General features: G+C 66.7%; 1 protein-coding gene across 1 annotated transcript in view; it reads right to left on the reverse strand.

Annotated features, from left to right (window-relative positions):
• Window positions 1-663: 663 nt before the first annotated feature.
• LOC128903817 (ryanodine receptor 1-like) overlaps window positions 664-21,548 on the reverse strand; it is a gene marked incomplete at its 3' end in the record, with an annotated part of 34,219 nt that continues 13,334 nt past the window's right edge. The window contains 23 exon segments of the mRNA XM_054187701.1: window positions 664-1,229; window positions 1,373-1,472; window positions 1,574-1,657; window positions 2,643-2,694; window positions 2,862-2,968; window positions 3,083-3,179; window positions 4,542-4,654; window positions 5,655-5,792; window positions 5,950-6,009; window positions 6,126-6,212; window positions 6,214-6,297; window positions 7,775-7,789; window positions 8,604-8,696; window positions 8,802-8,889; window positions 10,062-10,302; window positions 12,468-12,782; window positions 14,121-14,251; window positions 15,774-15,855; window positions 17,129-17,367; window positions 18,733-18,749; window positions 18,751-18,794; window positions 18,920-18,969; window positions 20,163-20,284. Of these exon segments, the coding sequence (XP_054043676.1) occupies window positions 664-1,229; window positions 1,373-1,472; window positions 1,574-1,657; window positions 2,643-2,694; window positions 2,862-2,968; window positions 3,083-3,179; window positions 4,542-4,654; window positions 5,655-5,792; window positions 5,950-6,009; window positions 6,126-6,212; window positions 6,214-6,297; window positions 7,775-7,789; window positions 8,604-8,696; window positions 8,802-8,889; window positions 10,062-10,302; window positions 12,468-12,782; window positions 14,121-14,251; window positions 15,774-15,855; window positions 17,129-17,367; window positions 18,733-18,749; window positions 18,751-18,794; window positions 18,920-18,969; window positions 20,163-20,284 (2,925 nt within the window).

The following is a 21,548-nucleotide window of genomic DNA, read 5'->3' on the forward strand; positions in this document are numbered from 1 at the left end:
GACATGGGGACATGCAGACATGGGGACATGGGGACGTGGGGACATGGGGACACCATGAGGACATGGGGACACATAGATATGGGGACATGGGGACGTGGGGACATGGGGACGTGGGGACATGGGGACACCATGAGGACATGGAGACACATAGATATGGGGACACATAGACATGGGGACGTGGGGACATGGGGGACACCATGAGGACATGGGGACACAGGGACACACAGACATGGGGACACGGGGACGTGGGGACATGGGGACACCATGAGGACATGGGGACATGGGGACACACAAGACATGGGGACACACAGACCTGGGGACATGGGGACGTGGGGACACGGGGACACCATGAGGACATGGGGACACACAGACATGGGGACATGGGGATGTGGGGACATGGGGACACCATGAGGACATGGGGACACATAGATATGGGGACATGGGGACGTGGGGACATGGGGACATGGGGACATGGGGACACCATGAGGACATGGGGACACATAGATATGGGGACATGGGGACGTGGGGACATGGGGACACCATGAGGACGTGGGGACACACAGACATGGGGACACACAGACACGGGGACGTGGGGACATGGGGACACCATGAGGACATGGGGACATGGGGACACACAAGACATGGGGACACGGGGACGTGGGGACATGGGGACACCATGAGGACATGGGGACACATAGATATGGGGACATGGGGACGTGGGGACATGGGGACACCATGAGGACGTGGGGACACACAGACATGGGGACACATAGACATGGGGACGTGGGGACATGGGGACACCATGGGGACATGGGGACACGGGGACACACAGACATGGGGACACGGGGACGTGGGGACATGGGGACACCATGAGGACATGGGGACATGGGGACACACAAGACATGGGGACACACAGACCTGGGGACATGGGGACGTGGGGACACGGGGACACCACGGGGACATGGGGACATGGGGACACGGGGACATGGGGACACCATGAGGACATGGGGACACCCAGACACGGGGACACGCAGACCTGGGGACATGGGGACGTGGGGACATGGGGACACACAGCCATGGGGACGTGGGGACACGGGGGACACCCGGACACGGGGACAGGGGGCCACCTCGGGGGCCGCCTCCTCCTACCTGCTGCACCTGGGCGTTGCCCCCGTTGAGGATGGAGATGCCCAACTTGAGGGTGGAGGACACCATGGCGCCCCGCTCCCCTGCCAACGCCGGCCCTCGCCGTCACCCTCACGCGCTCCGGAAGGGAGAGAGGGGACCCCCCCCTCCCCCCCCCCCACACACACCGGGAGTGGGGGGGTGGGGGGGTGGGGGGGTTGTCCCCTGTGTCCCCCCCCCACCTCACCCTTGCAGGCGCTGATCATCTGCAGCACCATCTCGGCCGCCCCCCGCGTGTGCAGCCGGGCCTGTTGGTAGAGCAGCTTCTGCTTCTCCATCTCCTTCTCCTGCCAAAGTTAGAGGGGGGGGGCGTCAAGGGTGGGGGGGGTGGTTTTTTTTGGGGGGGGGTGTGTGTCGGTGAAGGTGCCCCCCCCCCCCCGGCGCCCACCTCGAAGGAATCCTCGGCTTCTTCCTCCTCCTTCTCCTCCTCCTTCTTCTCCTCCTCCTCGTCGCCTTCCTCCGTGTGGCAGCTCTTGGGGACGGGGAGGGGGGGGGATTGTGTCCCAGGTTGGGAGGGGGGGGTGTGTCCCCCCCCCCCACCATCACGGGGGTCCCCAAAATCCCTGAGGACACCCCCCCCCCCCTCCAAAACTCCTGAAATCCGGCCCCCCCCCCCCCCCCCACTTCAAGAAGGGGCAAATCCCAGCCCCACGCCGGGACTTGGGGGGGTTGGGGGGGGGACACACTCACACGATTCCTGGGGGGGTGTCCCCAATTGTGCCCCCCCCCAATATCCAATACCATCCCGGGGGTCCCCAAAATCCATCGCGGCCCCCCCCCCAACCCCTGAAATTTGCCCCCCCCCCCCCCTTCAAGAAGGGGCAAATCCCAGCCCCACGCCGGGACCTGGGGGGAGACACACACAATCCGGAGGGGGGTGTCCTCAGTTGTGCCCCCCCCCAGTACCATCCCGGGGGTCCCCACAATCCCTGTACCCCCCCCCCCAAGCCCCGAAATCCTCCACCCCCAACCCCTGAAATCTGCACACACAATCCGGGGGGGGCGGGGGGTGGGGTGTCCCCGATTGTGCCCCCCCCCCCCAATATCCAATACCATCCCGGGGGTCCCCAAAATCCATCGCGGCCCCCCCCCAACCCCTGAAATCCACCCCCCCCCCCCCCCCCCACCTTCAAGAAGGGGCAAATCCCAGCCCCACGCTGGGACTTGGGGGGGTTTTTGGGGGGGTTTTTGGGGGGGGGGGGACGGACATGCACACGATCCTTTGGGGGGGGGGGTGTCCCCAATTGTGCCCCCCCCCCCCCCCAAGTACCATCCTGGGGGTCCCCAAAATCCCTGTACCGCGCCCCCCCCCCCCCCCCACCCCCCCCCCCCCTCAACCCCCGGCAAAAGGGAGAGGTCTCAGCCCCACAGCGGGACACGGGATGGTTTTTGGGTGGGGGGGGGGCACAAGGGGACAACGGGGGGGGGGCAGGGGGAGGGGGGCAGCCGGGACCCACCTTGGCCATGATGCCGGCGTACGCCATGTACAAATGATCCTTCTCCAACTTACTGCGGGATTTTGGGGGGGGGGGGGACACACATATAAGGCTCATTCGGGTGCACCGGGACCCCCCCCCACCCCCCCCGTTGGGTGGGTGGGGGGGGGACACGACACAGCCCCAGGTATCAGGGGTGCCCCCCCCCCCCCCTCCTCCAAATTAATCCCCCCCCCCGACCTTTTCTCCGTCAGCGCCGTGCGGCTGAAGTGCAGGATGAGCTGGTGCAGGGGGTCCGGCTTCTTCTCCCGCTCCTCTTCCTCCTCCTCCTCTTCCTCCCCCGATTTCTACCGGCCGCCGGCATCAGCTTGGGGGGCCGGGGGGGCGAGCTGGTGACACCCCCCCCCCCCCCCCCCCTCCTCTTCCCCTTTCCCCCCCCCCCCCCCCACCGTTTCCCTCACCGAGAGGTCGTCGATCATGCGATCCTCGAAGGGATGCTCCTCCGTCAGCAGCCAGGAGAGCTTGTACGCCTCCAGGAACATGTTACAGGCCCGGTGCCTGGGGGGGGGGACGGGGGGGGGACACACACGGTGACAAGGGGGGGGCCAGGTCCCCAGGAGAGGGAAGGGGGGGGGCTGGGGGGGGTCGGGGGATCCACCTCCGGGGGCTCCCGGTTGCTCCCGGTTGCAGCCAGAAGCTCCCCGGTTGCCTCCAGAAGGGCTCTGGGTTGCCCCCGGGGGGGGCTCCCACTTACTCCCAGTTGCCCCCAGTTATTACTCCCGGTTGCCTCCAGAAGGGCTCTGGGTTGCCCCGGGGGGGCTCCCACTTACTCCCAGTTGCCCCCAGTTACTCCCGGTTGCCTCCAGAAGGGCTCTGGGTTGACCCGGGGGGGCTCCCACTTACTCCCAGTTGCCCCCCAGTTACTCCCGGTTGCCTCCAGAAGGGCTCTGGGTTGCCCCGGGGGGGCTCCCACTTACTCCCAGTTGCCCCCAGTTACTCCCGGTTGCCTCCAGAAGGGCTCTGGGTTGACCCGGGGGGGCTCCCACTTACTCCCAGTTGCCCCCAGGGGCTCCCAGTTACTCCCAGTTGCACCCAGGAGCTCCCAGTTGCCTCCAGAAGGGCTCTGGGTTGCCCCGGGGGGGCTCCCACTTACTCCCAGTTGCACCCAGGGGCTCCCAGTTGCCTCCAGAAGGGCTCTGGGTTGCCCCGGGGGGGCTCCCACTTACTCCCAGTTGCACCCAGGGGCTCCCAGTTACTCCCAGTTGCACTCAGGGGCTCCCGGTTGCCCCCAGAAGGACTCTGGGTTGCCCCGGGGGGGCTCCCACTTACTCCCAGTTGCCCCCAGTTGCACCCAGGGGCTCCCAGTTACTCCCAGTTGCACCCAGGGGCTCCCGGTTGCCCCCAGAAGGGCTCTGGGTTGCCCCGGGGGGGCTCCCACTTACTCCCAGTTGCACCCAGGGGCTCCCAGTTACCCCCAGTTGCCCCTAGTTACTCCCAGTTGCCCCCAGAGGGGCTCTGGGTTGCCCCGGGGGGGCTCCCAGTTACCCCCAGTTGCACCCAGGGGCTCCCAGTTACTCCCCATTGACCCAGGGGCTCCCATTTGCCCCCAGAAGGGCTCTGGGTTGCCCCGGGGGGGGCTCCCAGTTACCCCCAGTTGCACGCAGTTACTCCCAGTCGCACCCAGTTACTCCCGGTTGCCTCCAGAAGGGCTCTGGGTTGCCCCGGGGGTGGCTCCCAGTTACTCCCAGTTGCCCCCAGCTGCCTCCCAGTTGCTCCCAGGGGCTTCCCAGTTGCCCCCAGTTGCCTCCCAGTTGCTCCCAGGGGGCTTCCCAGTTGCCCCCCGGCACTCCCAGTCTTCCCCAGGGGGTTCAGAGCCCCTCCCAGCCCCTCCCAGTCCCTCCCAGTGCTCCCAGTGCCCACCTGGGCAGGTTGTAGAGGGGGGTCATGCGGAAGCAGGCGACGACGGCGCGGCGGCGCTGCTTGGAGAGCAGCTTGTGCCAGACGGCCTTCTTCGACTTGTAGGGGTGCTCCGTCTGGGGGGGGGCGCAGGAACGGGGGGGGTCACCTGGGCACCCCCACACCACCCCCCCCGGGACCCCCCCCACGGCCCCCCAGGGACCTCCAGGACCCCCCCGGGACCCCAACCTGCTCGAGGTGGTAGAGCATGGCCAACATCTAGACCCCAAAGACCATCCAGACCCCCCCAGGGCCCCCCAGGACCCCCCCAGGACCCCCCCGGGACCCCAACCTGCTCGAGGTGGTAGAACACGACCAACACTTGCACCCCAAAGACACCCCAGGGCCCCCCAGGACCCCCCCAGGCCCCCAGCCTGCTCAAGGTGGTAGAGCATGGCCAACATCTAGACCCCAAAGACTATCCAGACCCCCCCCAAGAACCCCCCAGGACCCCCCCGGGACCCCAACCTGCTCGAGGTGGTAGAACACGGCCAACACCTGCACCCCAAAGACACCCCAGGGCCCCCCAGGACCCCCCCAGGCCCCCAGCCTGCTCAAGATGGTAGAGCATGGCCAACATCTAGACCCCAAAGACCATCCAGACCCCCCCAGAGCCCCCCAGGACCCCCCCGGGACCCCAACCTGCTCGAGGTGGTAGAGCACGGCCAACATCTGCACCCCAAAGACACCCCAGGGCCCCCCCCAGGCCCCCAACCTGCTCGAGGTGGTAGAGCACGGCCAACATCTAGACCCCAAGGACCACCCAGACACCCCCAGGGCCCCCCAGGACCCCCTGGGGCCCCCAACCTGCTCAAGCTGGTACAGCACGGCCAACATCTAGACCCCAAAGACCATCTAGACCCCCCCAGGGCCCCCCAGGACCCCCCCAGGCCCCCAACCTGCTCAAGGTGGTAGAGCACGGCCAACATCTAGACCCCAAAGACCATCCAGACCCCCCCCAGGGTCCCCCCCGGGACCCCCCCAGGCCCCCAACCTGCTCAAGGTGGTAGAGCACGGCCAACATCTAGACCCCAAAGACCATCCAGACCCCCCCAGGGACCCCCCTGTGACCCCAACCTGCTCGAGGTGGTAGAGCACGGCCGAGACCTCCTGCACCCTCCGGACAATCTTCTCGGGGCTGTCGGAGTCCTCGGCTTTGCCGGCCATCTCCCGGTACAGGGCCATCTGCCACCGCATGGACGAGTTGTTCTCGCACTGGGGACACGGAGGGGGGAACGACGACATGGTGACCACGGGGACATGGTGGGACACACGGGGAGCACGGGGATAGAGGCACCCCGACGACCACGGGGGACCACGGCGGGATGCTGCGGGGACGGGGAGGGGACACGGTGGGGACGGGCCACCTCACCTTGCCCTGCAGGTGCAGGTTGTTGTTGAGGAACTCCCGCACCTCCTCATCCGTGTCCTTCTGCAGGGGGACACAGGACGGGGCCACCTCAGGGGCCGTCCCCCGCCCCGGGGGGAGATGTCCCCGAGCCCCGGGGGGGGGGGGACGTCCCCGAGCCCCAGGGAGGGGACACCCACCAGGGCGTAGCGGCCCTTGGCCAGGCTGATGAGCTCCTGGTCGGTGGGCGAGCACATGTTGAGGCCGATGGGCAGCATCTTCTTCAGGGGTGGCGACGATGAGGGAGGTGTGGACGGAGTAGCGGTCCCCACGCCGCTTCTTCTTCGTCCGCTCCTGCTCCGAGCCGCCCCCCTGCGGGGACAGGGACGGGGACGGGGACAGGGGGGGGACACGGCGCGTCAGGGCCACCACCGCCCCGGGCCAAGGGGTCCGGCAGGGTCAGGGACTGGAGTTCCACGTCACGGGGACGGCGGCGGGACCCAACCCCCCCATGCCATAGGGACGGGGGACGTCAGCACCAGGACCCCAAAGTCACGGGGATGGGGACATCGGTGTCCCCCATAAGGGTGAGGGACGTCAGGACCCCCATGTCACAGGGATGGGGACGTTGGTGTCCTCCATAAGGGTGAGGGACATCAGGACCCCCATGTCACAGGGATGGGGACATCGGTGTCCCCCATGAGGGACATCAGTGTCCTCCATCAGGGTGAGGGACATCAACACCAGAACCCCCATGTCACAGGGATGGGGACATCGGTGTCCCCCATGAGGGACATCAGTGTCCTCCATAAGGGTGAGGGACATCAGTGTCCTCCATAACGAAGGGAGACATCAGCACTGGGACCCCAAAGTCACAGGGATGGGGACATCGGTGTCCCCCATAAGGGTGAGGGACATCAGTGTTCTCCATAAGGGTGAGGGACATCAGGACCCCAAAGCCACAGGGATGGGGACATCGGTGTGCTCCATAAGGGTGAGGGACATCAGTGTCCTCCATCAGGGTAAGGGACATCAACACCGACATCAACACCAGGACCCCCATGTCACAGGGATGGGGACATCGGTGTCCCCCATAAGGGTGACGGACATCAGCACCAGGAGCCCTGTGCCGCTGGGGACATCAGGGCCGGGACCCTGGTGCCACACAGCTCCAGAGGTCCCAGATGTGGGGCAGGATGTGCCTTTGGGGATCCCAGCCCTGGTGGCCCCATAGAACAACACCCTGGAGGGGTCCTGGGGTTCCCAGCCGTGGCAGCCCCATAGAACAACACCCTGGAGGGTCTTTGGGGGTCCCAGCCCTGGTGGCCCCATAGAACATCACCCTGGAGAGGTCCTGGGGGTCCCAGCCGTGGCAGCCCCATAGAACAAAACCCCAGAGGGTCTTTGGGGGTCCCAGCTGTGGCGGCCCCACAGAACATCACCCTGGAGGGGTCCTGGGGGTCCCAGCCGTGGCGGCCCCATAGAACAAAACCCCAGAGGGTCTTTGGGGGTCCCAGCTGTGGCGGCCCCATAGAACAAAACCCCAGAGGGTCTTTGGGGGTCCCAGCTGTGGCGGCCCCACAGAACATCACCCTGGAGGGGTCCTGGGGGTCCTGGCTGTGGCAGCCCCATAGAACAAGACCCTGGAGGGGTCCTGGGGGTCTCAGCTGTGGCGGCCCCATAGAACAAGACCCTGGAGGGGTCCTGGGGGTCCCAGCTGTGGCGGCCCCATAGAACAAGACCCTGGAGGGGTCCTGGGGGTCCCGGCCGTGGCAGCCCCATAGGGCAGGACCCCAGGGCGGGGGCCGGGGTCCCTGGCCCCCTCCCCGCGCGGCGTGGCCCCGCTAACCTGGCCGTCTCCGGACTAGGTGCCAGCACCCGCAGCCGAGGGCAGGAGAGAAGAGACAGCGTTAGGTCCCCGGCCCCACGGCGCCGGGCGCAGACGCGGGGGTCCGGAGCCCCCTGGAGAAGGGGCTTGGGGGGGGCAGCGGGTGGGGCAGGAGGGATGGGGACACCTGGGGTTGGGTGGGTTTGGGGGCACGGGGTGGGTTGTGGGGTGGTTTGGGGGCACCAGGGGTGGGTTTTGGGGCACTTTGGGGGCACGGGGTGGGTTGTGGGGTGGTTTGGGGTCACCGGGGGTGGGTTTTGAGGCACTTTGGGGGCACAGGGTGGGTTGTGGGGTGGTTTGGGGGCACGAGGGGTGGGTTTGGGGGCACTTTGGGGGCACGGGATGGGTTGTGGGGTGGTTTGGGGGCACGGGGTGGGTTGGGAGGGATGTGGGGCACCTGGGGTTGGGTGGGTTTGGGGACACGGGGTGGGTTTGGGGTGGTTTGGGGGCACCAGGGGTGGGTTTGGGGGGTGGTTTGGGGTCATCGGGGGTGGGTTTGGGGGCACTTTGGGGGCACGGGGTGGGTTTGGGGGGTAGTTTGGGGGCACCAGGGGTGGGTTTTGGGGCACTTTGGGGGCACGGGGTGGGTTGTGGGGTGGGTTTGGGGGCACGGGGAGGGATGGGGACACACCTGGGGTTGGGTGGGTTGGGGCAGACGTGGGGAGGGCTTGGGGTTGGGGGGGGAGTGCAGGTTGGGGGGCTCTGGGGGGGCCGTGCAGGAGGTCGGGGTGCAGTTGGGGGGACGGGACGTGTGGGGCGCGTGTCCTCCCCGCCCCGCCCTGCCCCACACCTTGGCCATCTTGCTCTTGCTGTCGGCCGTGAGGAAGGACATGTTGTTGATCTCGTTCTGCACCACGAAGTTCTGCTCCTCACGCTTGAAGTTCTGCCGTGGGGCGGGGGGGGGAAGGAGATGTGGGGCTGAGCGACACCCCCCCGCCCCCCCGGACACCCCTCCCCCGGGTCCCCCCCGGTGTCCCCCCCAACTCACGTGGGACTTGGACCAGTAGATGAAGACCTCCCCGACCATGCGGAACAGCTCCTCCGCGTCCTCGTTGGGCTCCGTCAGCCACTTGGCCCTGCCGGACCCACGGCCACCATCAGTGGGTCTCCGTGGCCAACATCGGTAGGTCCCCATGGCCACCATCAGTAGATCCCCATGGCCACCATAGGTAGGTCCCCACGACCACCATCAGTAGGTCCCCAGCGCCACCATCAGTGGGTCCCCATGGCCACCATCAGTAGGTCCCCATGGCCACCATCATTAGATCCCCATGGCCACCATAGGTAGGTCCCCACGGCCACCATCAGTGGGTCCCCAGCGCCACCATCAGTAGGTCCCCATGGCCACCATCAGTGGGTCCCCATGGCCAACGTCGGTAGGTCCCCATGGCCACCATCAGTGAGTCCCCATGGCCACCATAGGTAGGTCCCCACGGCCACCATCAGTGGGTCCCCAGCGCCACCATCAGTGGGTCCCCATGGCCACCATCAGTGGGTCCCCATGGCCACCATCAGTGGGTCCCCAGCGCCACCATCAGTAGATCCCCATGGCCGCCATCAGTGGGTCCCCATGGCCAACATCAGTAGGTCCCCATGGCCAACATCAGTGGGTCCCCATGGCCACCATCAGTGGGTCCCCAGGGCCACCATCAGTAGGTCCCCAGGGCCAATATCAGTGGGTCCCCGTGGCCACCATCAGTGGGTCCCCAGGGCCACCATCAGTAGATCCCCATGGCCACCATCAGTGGGTCCCCATGGCCAACATCAGTAGGTCCCCATGGCCACCATCAGTGGGTCCCCATGGCCAACATCGGTAGGTCCCCATGGCCACCATCAGTGGGTCCCCGTGGCCACCATCAGTAGGTCCCCAGCGCCACCATCAGTAGATCCCCACGGCCACCATCAGTGGGTCCCCATGGCCACCATCAGTGGGTCGCCATGGCCACCATCGGTAGGTCCCCATGGCCACCATCAGTGGGTCCCCAGCGCCACCATCAGTAGATCCCCACGGCCACCATCAGTGGGTCCCCATGGCCACCATCAGTGGGTCGCCATGGCCACCATCGGTAGGTCCCCATGGCCACCATCAGTGGGTCCCCAGGGCCACCATCAGGAGATGACGTCCACACCACCCCCAGTTTCGCCCCACACCTTCTCCTTGGCTCCACCACGGGTGGACCAAGGTCCCCAAGGGACGTTCCTCAGCGTCCCCGTGTCCCCGCGGCCGTGCCCCCCGTCCCCCCCTCACCGGCTGTTGTCCACGTAGCGGATGAGCAGGGGGTAGAGCGCGTAGAGGTCGCGGCAGAGGACGGAAAACTCGTCGCGGATGAGCAGCTCGGCCTCCTCCCCCTCCGCCTTGGCCTCCATGCGGAGCTGCTCCTCCTCGGCCACCACTTTGCCCGCCCGTTTCTTCAGCTTCTCCATGGTGGGGATGAAGTGGGAGCGCAGCAGCTCCGGCTTGGCCTTGCTGACGATGGGCTGGGCGAAGACTGTGGGGACAGGGCGGGGGACGGGGGGCTGCAGCCGGGGGACGCGCCTGGGGGACACCCAGACCTCCCTGGGACCAGCCACGGCCACCTGCACCAGCCCTGGGACAAGCCACGGCCACCAGCTCATCTGTGGGACCAGCCACGGCCACCGGCATCATCTCTAGAACTCGTCCAGGGCCACCAGCACCACCCTTTGGGTCACCAGCACCATCCTTGGGACGGCCAAAAGCCACCAGCTCATCTGTGGGACCACCGAGGGCCACCAGCATCATCTCTAGAACTCGTCCAGGGCCACCAGCACCACCCCTTGGGCCACCACCACCATCCTTGGGGTCACCAGCACCATCCTTGGGTCTGCCAAATGCCACCAGCTCATCCGTGGGACCACCGAGGGCCACCGGCATCATCTCTAGAACTTGCCCAGGGCCACCAGCACCACCCTTTGGGCCACCAGCACCATCCTTGGGGCCACCAGCATCACCCTTGGGGCCACCAGCACCACCCTTGGGACCGCCAAAAGCCACCAGCTCATCTGTGGGACCACCGAGGGCCACCAGCATCATCTCTAGAACTCGTCCAGGGCCACCAGCACCACCCTTTGGCCCACCAGCATCATCTCTAGAACTTGCCCAGGGCCACCAGCACCACCCTTTGGGCCACCAGCACCATCCTTGGGGCCACCAGCACCACCCTTGGGGCCACCAGCACCACCCTTGGGACCACCAAAAGCCACCAGCTCATCTGTGGGACCACCGAGGGCCACCAGCATCATCTCTAGAACTCGTCCAGGGCCACCAGCACCACCCTTTGGGCCACCAGCATCATCTCTAGAACTTGTCCAGGGCCACCAGCACCACCCTTTGGGCCACCACCACCATCCTTGGGACTGCCAAAAGCCATCAGCTCATCTGTGGGACCACCAAGGGCCACCAGCATCATCTCTAGAACTTGTCCAGGGCCACCAGCACCACCCTTTGGGCCACCATCACCATCCTTGGGACCGCCAAAAGCCACCAGCTCATCTGTGGGACCACCGAGGGCCACCAGCATCATCTCTAGAACTTGTCCAGGGCCACCAGCCCCACCCTTTGGGCCACCAGCATCATCTCTAGAACTTGCCCAGGGCCACCAGCACCACCCCTTGGGCCACCAGCACCATCCTTGGGGCCACCAGCACCACCCTTGGGGCCACCAGCATCATCCTTGGGACGGCCAAAAGCCACCAGCTCATCTGTGGGACCACCGAGGGCCACCAGCATCATCTCTAGAACTCATCCAGGGCCACCAGCACCACCCTTTGGCCCACCAGCATCATCTCTAGAACTTGCCCAGGGCCACCAGCACCACCCCTTGGGCCACCACCACCATCCTTGGGGCCACCAGCACCATCCTTGGGTCTGCCAAATGCCACCAGCTCATCCGTGGGACCACCGAGGGCCACCGGCATCATCTCTAGAACTTGCCCAGGGCCACCAGCACCACCCTTTGGGCCACCAGCACCATCCTTGGGGCCACCAGCACCACCCTTGGGGCCACCAGCACCACCCTTGGGACCGCCAAAAGCCACCAGCTCATCTGTGGGACCACCGAGGGCCACCAGCATCATCTCTAGAACTCGTCCAGGGCCACCAGCACCACCCTTTAGGCCACCAGCATCATCTCTAGAACTTGTCCAGGGCCACCAGCACCACCCTTTGGGCCACCATCACCATCCTTGGGACCGCCAAAAGCCACCAGCTCATCTGTGGGACCACCGAGGGCCACCAGCATCATCTCTAGAACTTGTCCAGGGCCACCAGCACCACCCTTGGGCCACCAGCACCATCCTTGGGACCACCAGCACCATCCTTGGGTCCGGCAAAAGCCACCAGCTCATCCGTGGGACAACCGAGGGCCACCCGCATCATCTCTAGAACTTGTCCAGGGCCACCAGCACCACCCTTTGGGCCACCAGCACCATCCTTGGGACCACCAAAAGCCACCAGCTCATCCGTGGGACCACCGAGGGCCACCAGCATCATCTCTAGAACTTGCCCAGGGCCACCAGCACCACCCTTTGGGCCACCAGCACCACCCTTGGGACGGCCAAAAGCCACCAGCTCATCTGTGGGACCACCCACAGCCACCAGCCCCACCTATGGGGCCACCAGCCCCCCCGCGCCCACCTGCCAGGCGCTTCATCCAGGAGGCCTCGTCGATGCCCAGGTTGTTGACCACGATGCGGAGGATGTTGCCCAGGAGGGCGTTGAGGTGCTGGCCGGTGACGGCCGTGGGCCAGGGTCCCTGGGGCTGGGTGTCGGGCCCCCGCTCCCACCAGCGGGGCAGGTAGTTGCAGAGCATGGGGAGGGTCACCTCGATGACGTGGGGCATCTCGGTGTAACGGGCCCCCGACTCCGCCAGCCCCCCGATGTCCCGCATCAGCCGCTCCAGGTCGGGGATGTCCGGGCACATCTCCTCCACCCGGCCGGGCAGCCCCAGGACTGCGGGGACACGGGGCTGGCACCGGGCTGGGGGGGGGGGTGCCCCACGGCGAGGGGGACGCCCCCCACGGCGAGGGGATGAGGGGACCCCCAGCGGGGCGAGAACTCGGAGGAGTTCTCCCAACAAGGAGAACATTGAGGACACGTTGGGGACACGCTGGGGCCAGGAAGGTTGGGAGGGAGGTGGGACATGGAGACGTTGGGGACACGTTGGGGAGATGTTGGGGACACATTGGGGACAGGGAGCTTGGGAGAGAGGTGGGACATGGGGAGATGTTGGGGACACATTGGGGACAGGGAGCTTGGGAGGGAGGTGGGACATGGGGAGATGTTGGGGACACATTGGGGAGACGTTGGGGACACGCTGGGGACACGTTGGGGACAGGGAGGTTGGGAGGGAGGTGGGACGCGGGAAGATGTTGGGGACACGTTGGGGACACGTTGGGGACAGGGAGGTTGGGAGGGAGGTGGGACATGGGGAGACGCTGGGGACACCTTGGGGAGACGTTGGGGACACATTGGGGACAGGGAGGTTGGGAGGGAGGTGGGACGCGGGAAGATGTTGGGGACACGTTGGGGACACGTTGGGGACAGGGAGGTTGGGAGGGAGGTGGGACATGGGGAGATGTTGGGGACACGTTGGGGACATGTTGGAGACATGTTGGGGACACGTTGGGGACACGTTGGGGACAGGGAGATTGGGAGGGAGGTGGGACATGGGGAGATGTTGGGGACATGTTGGGGACATGTTGGGGACACGTTGGGGACAGGGAGGTTGGGAGGGAGGTGGGACGTGGGAAGACGTTGGGGACACGTTGGGGACATGTTGGGGACAGAGAGGTTGGGAGGGAGGTGGGACGTGGGGAGACGTTGGGGACACCTTGGGGAGATGTTGGGGACACGGAGAACTCCCAACAAGGAGCCCCCCAACAAGGGGGACGTGGTGGTGGCACCAAGGCGGGGGGGGGGGGGGGGGGGCGAGCGAGGGGGCCTGGGGACAAGGGGGACGCGCCAGCGTTGGGGGGGGCCGTCGGGGCGCCCCGAAGCCGGGGAGGTTTGGGGGTGCCCCACAGCTGGTGGGGACGAGCGAGAGGGGCAACGGAGATGTGGGGCGGTGGGGGGGGGGACGGACGGACCCCAAACCTGGAGCCACTTTTGGGGGGGGGGGGGGGGGGCGGCATCGGGGTACCCCAAAAGCGGAGGTTAAGAAGAACCACGGGGCGCCCTAGAGCAACTGTGGGACACGGGGGTGGCCATGGGGACGTATGGGGGGGACACCCGGGGAGGGGGGACACCCGGGGAGGGGGGGACACGGTGGGGGGTCCCTGCCCCACTCACTGGCGCGTTCGCGGGGGGACTTGGTGCTGTAGACGGAGCAGGGGTTGAACTCGTTGAGGTGGGGCTCCAGGAAGGCCACGGGCATGGCGGCGGCCAGGCGGGCCAGGCACTCCCCCAGCGCCGGGCGCTGCCTGCGGGCACAAGCCATGGGCTCACCCTCCCGCCCCACGGCGCCCCACGGCGCCCCGCGGCACCCCGCGGCATCCCGCGGCGCCCCACGGGCACGAGCATCTCACGGGCACGAACATCTCATGAACATCCCGTGGGCACCACGTGGTCTGCGGGGAGGGGGGGTCCCAGGGGGCACAGGCGACCCATGGACACGGGGCACCCCATGGGGCGCCCCATGGTCACCCCATGGTCACCCCGGCTCCACGGGCACCCCATGGGAACAGATGCCCCAGGGCCACCCGGAGCCAGAGACCCACGACGGTCATGGACATCTCATGAACATCCCGTGGGCACCCCATGGTCTGCGGGGAGGGGGGGTCCCAGGGGGCACGGGTGCCCCATGGACGTGGGGACCCCATGGGGCGCCCCACGGTCACCCCGGCTCCACGGGCACCCCATGGGAACAAGTGCCCCATGGCCACCCCGGAGCCACAGACCCCACCACGGTCATGGACATCTCATGAACATCCCGTGGGCACCCCATGGTCTGTGGGGAGGGGGGTCCCAGGGGGCACGGGCACCCCATGGGGCGCCCCATGGTCACCCCATGGTCACCCCGGCTCCACGGGCACCCCATGGGAACAGATGCCCCAGGGCCACCCCGGAGCCAGAGACCCACCACGGTCATGGGCATCTCATGAACATCCCGTGGGCACCCCATGGTCTGCGGGGAGGGGGGTCCCAGGGGGCACGGGTGCCCCATGGACGTGGGGACCCCATGGGGCGCCCCACGGTCACCCCGGCTCCACGGGCACCCCATGGGAAAAGGTGCCCCAGGGCCACCCTGGAGCCAGAGACCCACCACGGTCATGGGCATCTCATGAACATCCCGTGGGCACCCCATGGTCTGTGGGGAGGGGGGTCCCAGGGGGCACGGGCACCCCATGGGGCGCCCCATGGTCACCCCATGGTCATCCCGGCTCCACAGGCACCCCATGGGAACAGATGCCCCAGGGCCACCCGGAGCCAGAGACCCACGACGGTCATGGACATCTCATGAACATCCCGTGGGCACCCCATGGTCTGCGGGGAGGGGGGTCCCAGGGGGCACGGGTGCCCCATGGACGTGGGGACCCCCATGGGGCGCCCCACGGTCACCCCAGCTCCACGGGCACCCCATGGGAACAAGTGCCCCATGGCCACCCCGAAGCCACAGACCCCACCACGGTCATGGACATCTCATGAACATCCCGTGGGCACCCCATGGTCTGCGGGGAGGGGGGTCCCAGGGGGCACAGGCACCCCATGGGGCGCCCCATGGTCACCCCATGGTCACCCCAGCTCCACGGGCACCCCATGGGAACAGATGCCCCAGGGCCACCCCGGAGCCGCAGACCCCACCACGGTCATGGGCAACCCAAAGCCACGGGTGGCCCAGGGGCCGCGGGCACCCCACGGGCACTCCACGGGCACCCCACAAGTGTCCCCAGCTCTGCCGGGAGAGGGGTTCTGGGGGGAGAGGGGACCCCCCCGGCCCCCCACCTCTCCACGTAGGGGTTCCTGGTGGTGCCCAGCGAGTAGATGCTGCACAGGATGCGGTAGCAGGAGACCTGGACGTCGTCGACTGCGGGGACAGGGGACGGTCAAGGCCGCGGTGTCCCCAACTGTCCCCAGAACCGTCCCAGTGCCCTCAGCCTGCCTCGCCACCCCCGGCCCCAACGTCTCCACGTCCCACCTCCCTCCCGACCTCCCTGTCCCCAACGTGTCCCCAACGTCTCCACGTCCCACCTCCCTCCCAACCTCCCTGTCCCCAACGTCTCCCCAACGTGTCCCCAATGTCTCCACGTCCCACCTCTCTCCCGACCTCCCTGTCCCCAACGTGTCCCCAATGTGTCCCCAACGTCTCCTCACGTCCCACCTCCCTCCCAACCTCCCTGTCCCCAACGTGTCCCCAATGTGTCCCCAACATCTCCCCACGTCCCACCTCCCTCCCAACCTTCCTGTCCCCAACGTGTCCCCAATGTGTCCCCAACATGTCCCCATATCACACCTCCCTCCCAACCTCCCTGTCCCCAACGTGTCCCCAATGTGTCCCCAATGTCTCCCCATGTTCCACCTCCCTCCCGACCTCCCTGTCCCCCACGTGTCCCCAACATGTCCCCAATGTGTCCCTGTGTCCCACCTCCCTCCCAACCTCCCTGTCCCCAACGTGTCCCCAATGTGTCCCCAACGTCTCCCCACGTCCCACCTCCCTCCCGACCTCCCTGTCCCCAACATGTCCCCAACGTGTCCCCAACATCTCCCCACGTCCCACCTCCCTCCCAACCTTCCTGTCCCCAACGTGTCCCCAATGTGTCCCCAACATGTCCCCATGTCACACCTCCCTCCCAACCTCCCTGTCCCCAACGTGTCCCCAATGTGTCCCCAATGTCTCCCCATGTTCCACCTCCCTCCCGACCTCCCTGTCCCCAACGTGTCCCCAATGTGTCCCCAACGTCTCCTCACGTCCCACCTCCCTCCCAACCTCCCTGTCCCCAACGTGTCCCCAACATGTCCCCAATGTGTCCCTGTGTCCCATCTCCCTCCCAACCTCCCTGTCCCCAACGTGTCCCCAACATCTCCCCACGTCCCACCTCCCTCCCAACCTCCCTGTCCCCAACGTGTCCCCAATGTGTCCCCAACGTCTCCCCACGTCCCACCTCCCTCCCGAGCCCCCTGTCCCCAACGCGTCCCCGTGTCCCCACGTGTCCCCATGTCCCCTGTCTTTGCTGAGCCCCCATCCCCAACGTCTCCCCCACGTCCCACCTCCCCGCCGAGCCCCCGTCCCCAGCGCGTCCCCCTGTCCCCAAGGTGTCCCCCCATCCCCACGGTGTCCCCCCCCCCCCCCCGGTGCTCACGGATGACGTCGTCCCCGAACTGATGCTGCGCCACGTGCTCGAAGAGGGAGGTGAGGACGGGCAGGAGGGCCACCGTGGTGTAGTTGATGTTCTGGGCCACCCCCTTCACCTGGGTGCGGCTCTGGGTCACCTTCCCCAGCTTGAGGTTCTCCACCATCTTCTCGATGTCCTCGGAGGCGCTCTCGAAGAAGGAGCGCAGCCCCGCCTTGACGATCTCAGGGCCCGACTTCATCACCGTCCTGGGGGGTGGCACTCAGCACCGGCACGGCCACCACCCCGGGGGGACACGGGCAGCGTCAGGGACACAGGACACGGCCAGTGGGGACAAGGACACCACCATGGAGACACCAGGACACCGTGGGGACAAGGATATGACCATGGTGGCACCAGGACACCATGGGGACAAGGACACCACCATGGTGGCACCAGGACACCATGGGGACAAGGATATGACCATGGTGATACCAGGACACCGTGGGGACAAGGACAGCACCATGGTGACACCAGGACACTGTGGGGACAAGGACACCACCATGGTGACACCAGGACACGGCGGGGACAAGGACACCACCATAGTAACACCAGGACACCGTGGGGACAAGGACACCGCCATGGTGACACCAGGACATGGCGGGGACAAGGACACCGCCATGGTGACACCAGGACACCGTGGGGACAAGGATATGACCATGGAGACACCAGGACACCGTGGGGACAAGGACACCGCCATGGAGACACCAGGACACCATGGGGACAAGGATATGACCATGGAGACACCAGGACACCGTGGGGACAAGGACACCACCATGGAGACTCCAGGACACTGTGGGGACATGGACAGCACCATGGTGACACCAGGACACCGTGGGGACAAGGACACCACCATAATGACACCAGGACACCATGGGGACAAGGACACCACCATGGTGACACCAGGACACCGTGGGGACAAGGACACCACCATAATGACACCAGGACACCATGGGGACAAGGACACCGCCATGGTGACACCAGGACACTGTGGGGACAAGGACACCACCATAGTGACACCAGGACACCGTGGGGACAAGGACACCGCCATGGTGACACCAGGACACCGTGGGGACAAGGACACCACCGTGGTGACACCAGGACACGGCCGGGACAAGGACACCACCATAGTGACACCAGGACACTGTGGGGACAAGGACACCACCATGGAGACACCAGGACACCGTGAGGACAAGGATATGACCATGGAGACACCAGGACACCATGGAGACAAGGACACCGCCATGGTGACACCAGGACACCGTGGGGACAAGGACACCACCATGGAGACTCCAGGACACTGTGGGGACAAGGACAGCACCATGGTGACACCAGGACACCGTGGGGACAAGGACACCACCACAGTGACACCAGGACACGGTGGGGACAAGGACACTGCCACGGTGACACCAGGACACCGTGGGGACAAGGATATGACCATGGAGACACCAGGACACCGTGGGGACAAGGACACCGCCATGGTGACACCAGGACACCGTGGGGACAAGGATATGACCATGGAGACACCAGGACACCGTGGGGACAAGGACACCGCCACGGTGGCACCGTCCCACCTGGCGTCCAGCGAGCGGGGCCAGGATGTGCAGGCAGTTGACCACGGCCGGCGCGTCGGTCCCTGGGGAGGGGGGCCGGGGGCCGGGGGTCAGACGTCAGGTGCCGGCGGGACACCCCGTGTCACTGTCACCCCCTGTCACCGCGGGGGGGTGGGGGGGGGGGATGTCCCCGGCCGCGTCCCCTTACCGAAGAGCGAGACGCGGTGACGGACGAGCGCGGCCAGTTTGCAGAAGAGGCTGATGGAGGACGGGGACGGGGGTCAAGGGGGGGGGTCCCCAAGACCCCCAGCGAGGGGACAGCGTGGAGCCCGAGTCCCCTCGGCCGGGGGGTGCAGGGGGACACCCCGAGACCCACCCCCCCGCCCCCCAAGGAGCACAGGGTGGGATGGGGCGTCCCATTGCCCAAGGGGATGGGGGTCCGGACACCCCATGGTTGGGGGTCTGGGGGTCTGGATGGGGGTCTGGGGGTCCGGACACCCCATGGTTGGGGGTCTGGGGGTCTGGATGGGGGTCTGGGGGTCTGGACACCCCATGGTTGGGGGTCTGGAGGTCCGGGTGGGGGTCCGGGGGTCTGGACACCCCATGGTCGGGGATCTGGGGGTCTGGACACCCCATGGTTGGGGGCCTGGGGGTCCAGGTGCCCCATGGCCAGGGGTCTGGGGGGCCGGGTGGGGGTCTGAGGTCTGGGCACCCATTGCCCAAGGGGATGGGGGTCTGGACACCCCATGGTTGGGGGTCTGGAGGTCCGGGTGGGGGTCTGGGGGTCTGGACACCCCATGGTTGGGGGTCTGGAGGTCCGGGTGGGGGTCCGGGGGTCTGGACACCCCATGGTTGGGGGTCTGGGGGTCCAGGTGGGGGGTCCGGGGGTCTGGACACCCCATGGTTGGGGGTCTGGGTGTCCAGGTGCCCCATGGCCAGGGGTCTGGGGGGCCGGGTGGGGGTCTGAGGTCTGGGCACCCAATGGCCGGGGGTCTGGCAGCCCCATGGCTGCGGTTCTGGGGGTCTGGGTGGGGTTCCAGGGGTCTGGACACCCCATAGCTGTGGGTCTGGGGGGTCTGTGGGTCCGGCCGCCCCATGGCTGGGGCCGTGGGAGTCAGAGTTGGGGGGGTCCGAAGGTCTGAGCACCCTATTCCCAGAGCTCTGGGGGGTCCGAGTAGGGGGTCTGGGTGCCCCATGGTTGGGGGTCTGGAGGGTCTGGAGGGTCTGGGCGCCCCATAGCTGTGGGTCTGGGGGGTCTGTGGGTCTGGGGGGGTCTGTGGGTCCGGCCGCCCCATGGCTGGGGCCGTGGGAGTCAGAGTTGGGGGTCCGAAGGTCCGAGCACCCTATTCCCAGAGCTCTGGGGGGTCTGAGTAGGGGGTCTGGGCGCCCCATGGTTGGGGGTCTGGAGGGTCCGGGCGCCCCATAGCTGCGGGTGTGGGGCTGCCCCCCACCTGGTGATCATCTCCTTCTCCTTGTTGGACGCGTGCCCCCCGCTGCCCAGCACCTTGGCGGGGGTGGAGAGGAAGTAGAGACAGTGGTTGTGGAAGTACTGGTTGATGAGGGGCAGCAGGATCTAGGGGGAGATGGGGGTCAGGAGGGGGTGTCCCCCCCCCCAAGGAAGGCTCCGGCACCCCCCCGGCACCCCATAAGTGACCCCCAACACCCCACAGAGACCCCACAGAGACGCCCCCCCCCCCCCCCCCCCCAACCCCGAAACACCCCGAGGGTCCCCTAAGGAACAGCTCGGCGGCTTATGGGCTCCTCGGCGCCCCATAGCGCCCCCGACGCCCCACAGGACCCCCCACGCCCCATAGGGCCCCCCACGCCCCACGGGAGCCGCCCCGGCATCCGACGGGGACCCCGAGGATCCTTTAAGGGGACCCCCAAGGAACCCCCCCCCCACACACACACCGTCTGCATCCCATGGGGACCCCCAACCGCCCCACAGAGACCCCGAGCACCCTATAGGGGACCCTGAGCACCCCATGGGGACCCCAAATACCCCACGGGGACCCCAAACACCCTATAGGGGACCCCAACCACCCTACAGGGGACCCTGAGCACCCCATGGGGACCCCAACCACCCTACAGGGGACCCCAAATACCCCACAGAGACCCCAAACGCCCTATAGGGGACCCCAAACAGCCCACGGGGACCCCAACCACCCTATAGGGGACCTCAAACAGCCCATGGGGACCCCAAGTACCCCACAGAGACCCCAAACACCCTATAGCGGACCCTGAGCACCCCACGGGGACCCCAACACCCTATAGGGGACCCCAAATACCCCACAGAGACGCCAAACGCCCTATAGAGGACCCCAAACACCCTATAGGGGACCCTGAGCACCCCACGGGGAACCCAAATACCCCACAGACACCCCAAACGCCCTATAGGGGACCCTGAGCACCCCATGGGGACCCCAAACACCCTATAGGGAACCCCAAATACCCCACAGAGACCCCAAATGCCCTATAGGGGACCCCAAACAGCCCACGGGGACCCCAAATACCCCACAGAGACCCCAAACACCCTATAGGGGACCCTGAGCACCCCATGAGGACCCCAAACACCCTATAGGGGACCCCAAATACCCCACAGAGACCCCAAACACCCTATAGGGGACCCTGAGCACCCTATAGGGGACCCCAAATACCCCATACAGACCCCAACCACCCGATAGGGGACCCTGAGTACCCCATGGGGACCCCAACTGCCCTATAGGGGACCCCAAACAGCCCATGTGGACCCCAAGTACCCCATAGAGACCCCTAACACCCTATACGGGACCCTGAGCACCCCACGGGGACCCCGAGCACCCTATAGGGGACCCCAA

Source organism: Rissa tridactyla, unplaced genomic scaffold, assembly GCF_028500815.1.
Source record: "Rissa tridactyla isolate bRisTri1 unplaced genomic scaffold, bRisTri1.patW.cur.20221130 scaffold_653, whole genome shotgun sequence".
Taxonomy (NCBI): domain Eukaryota; kingdom Metazoa; phylum Chordata; class Aves; order Charadriiformes; family Laridae; genus Rissa; species Rissa tridactyla.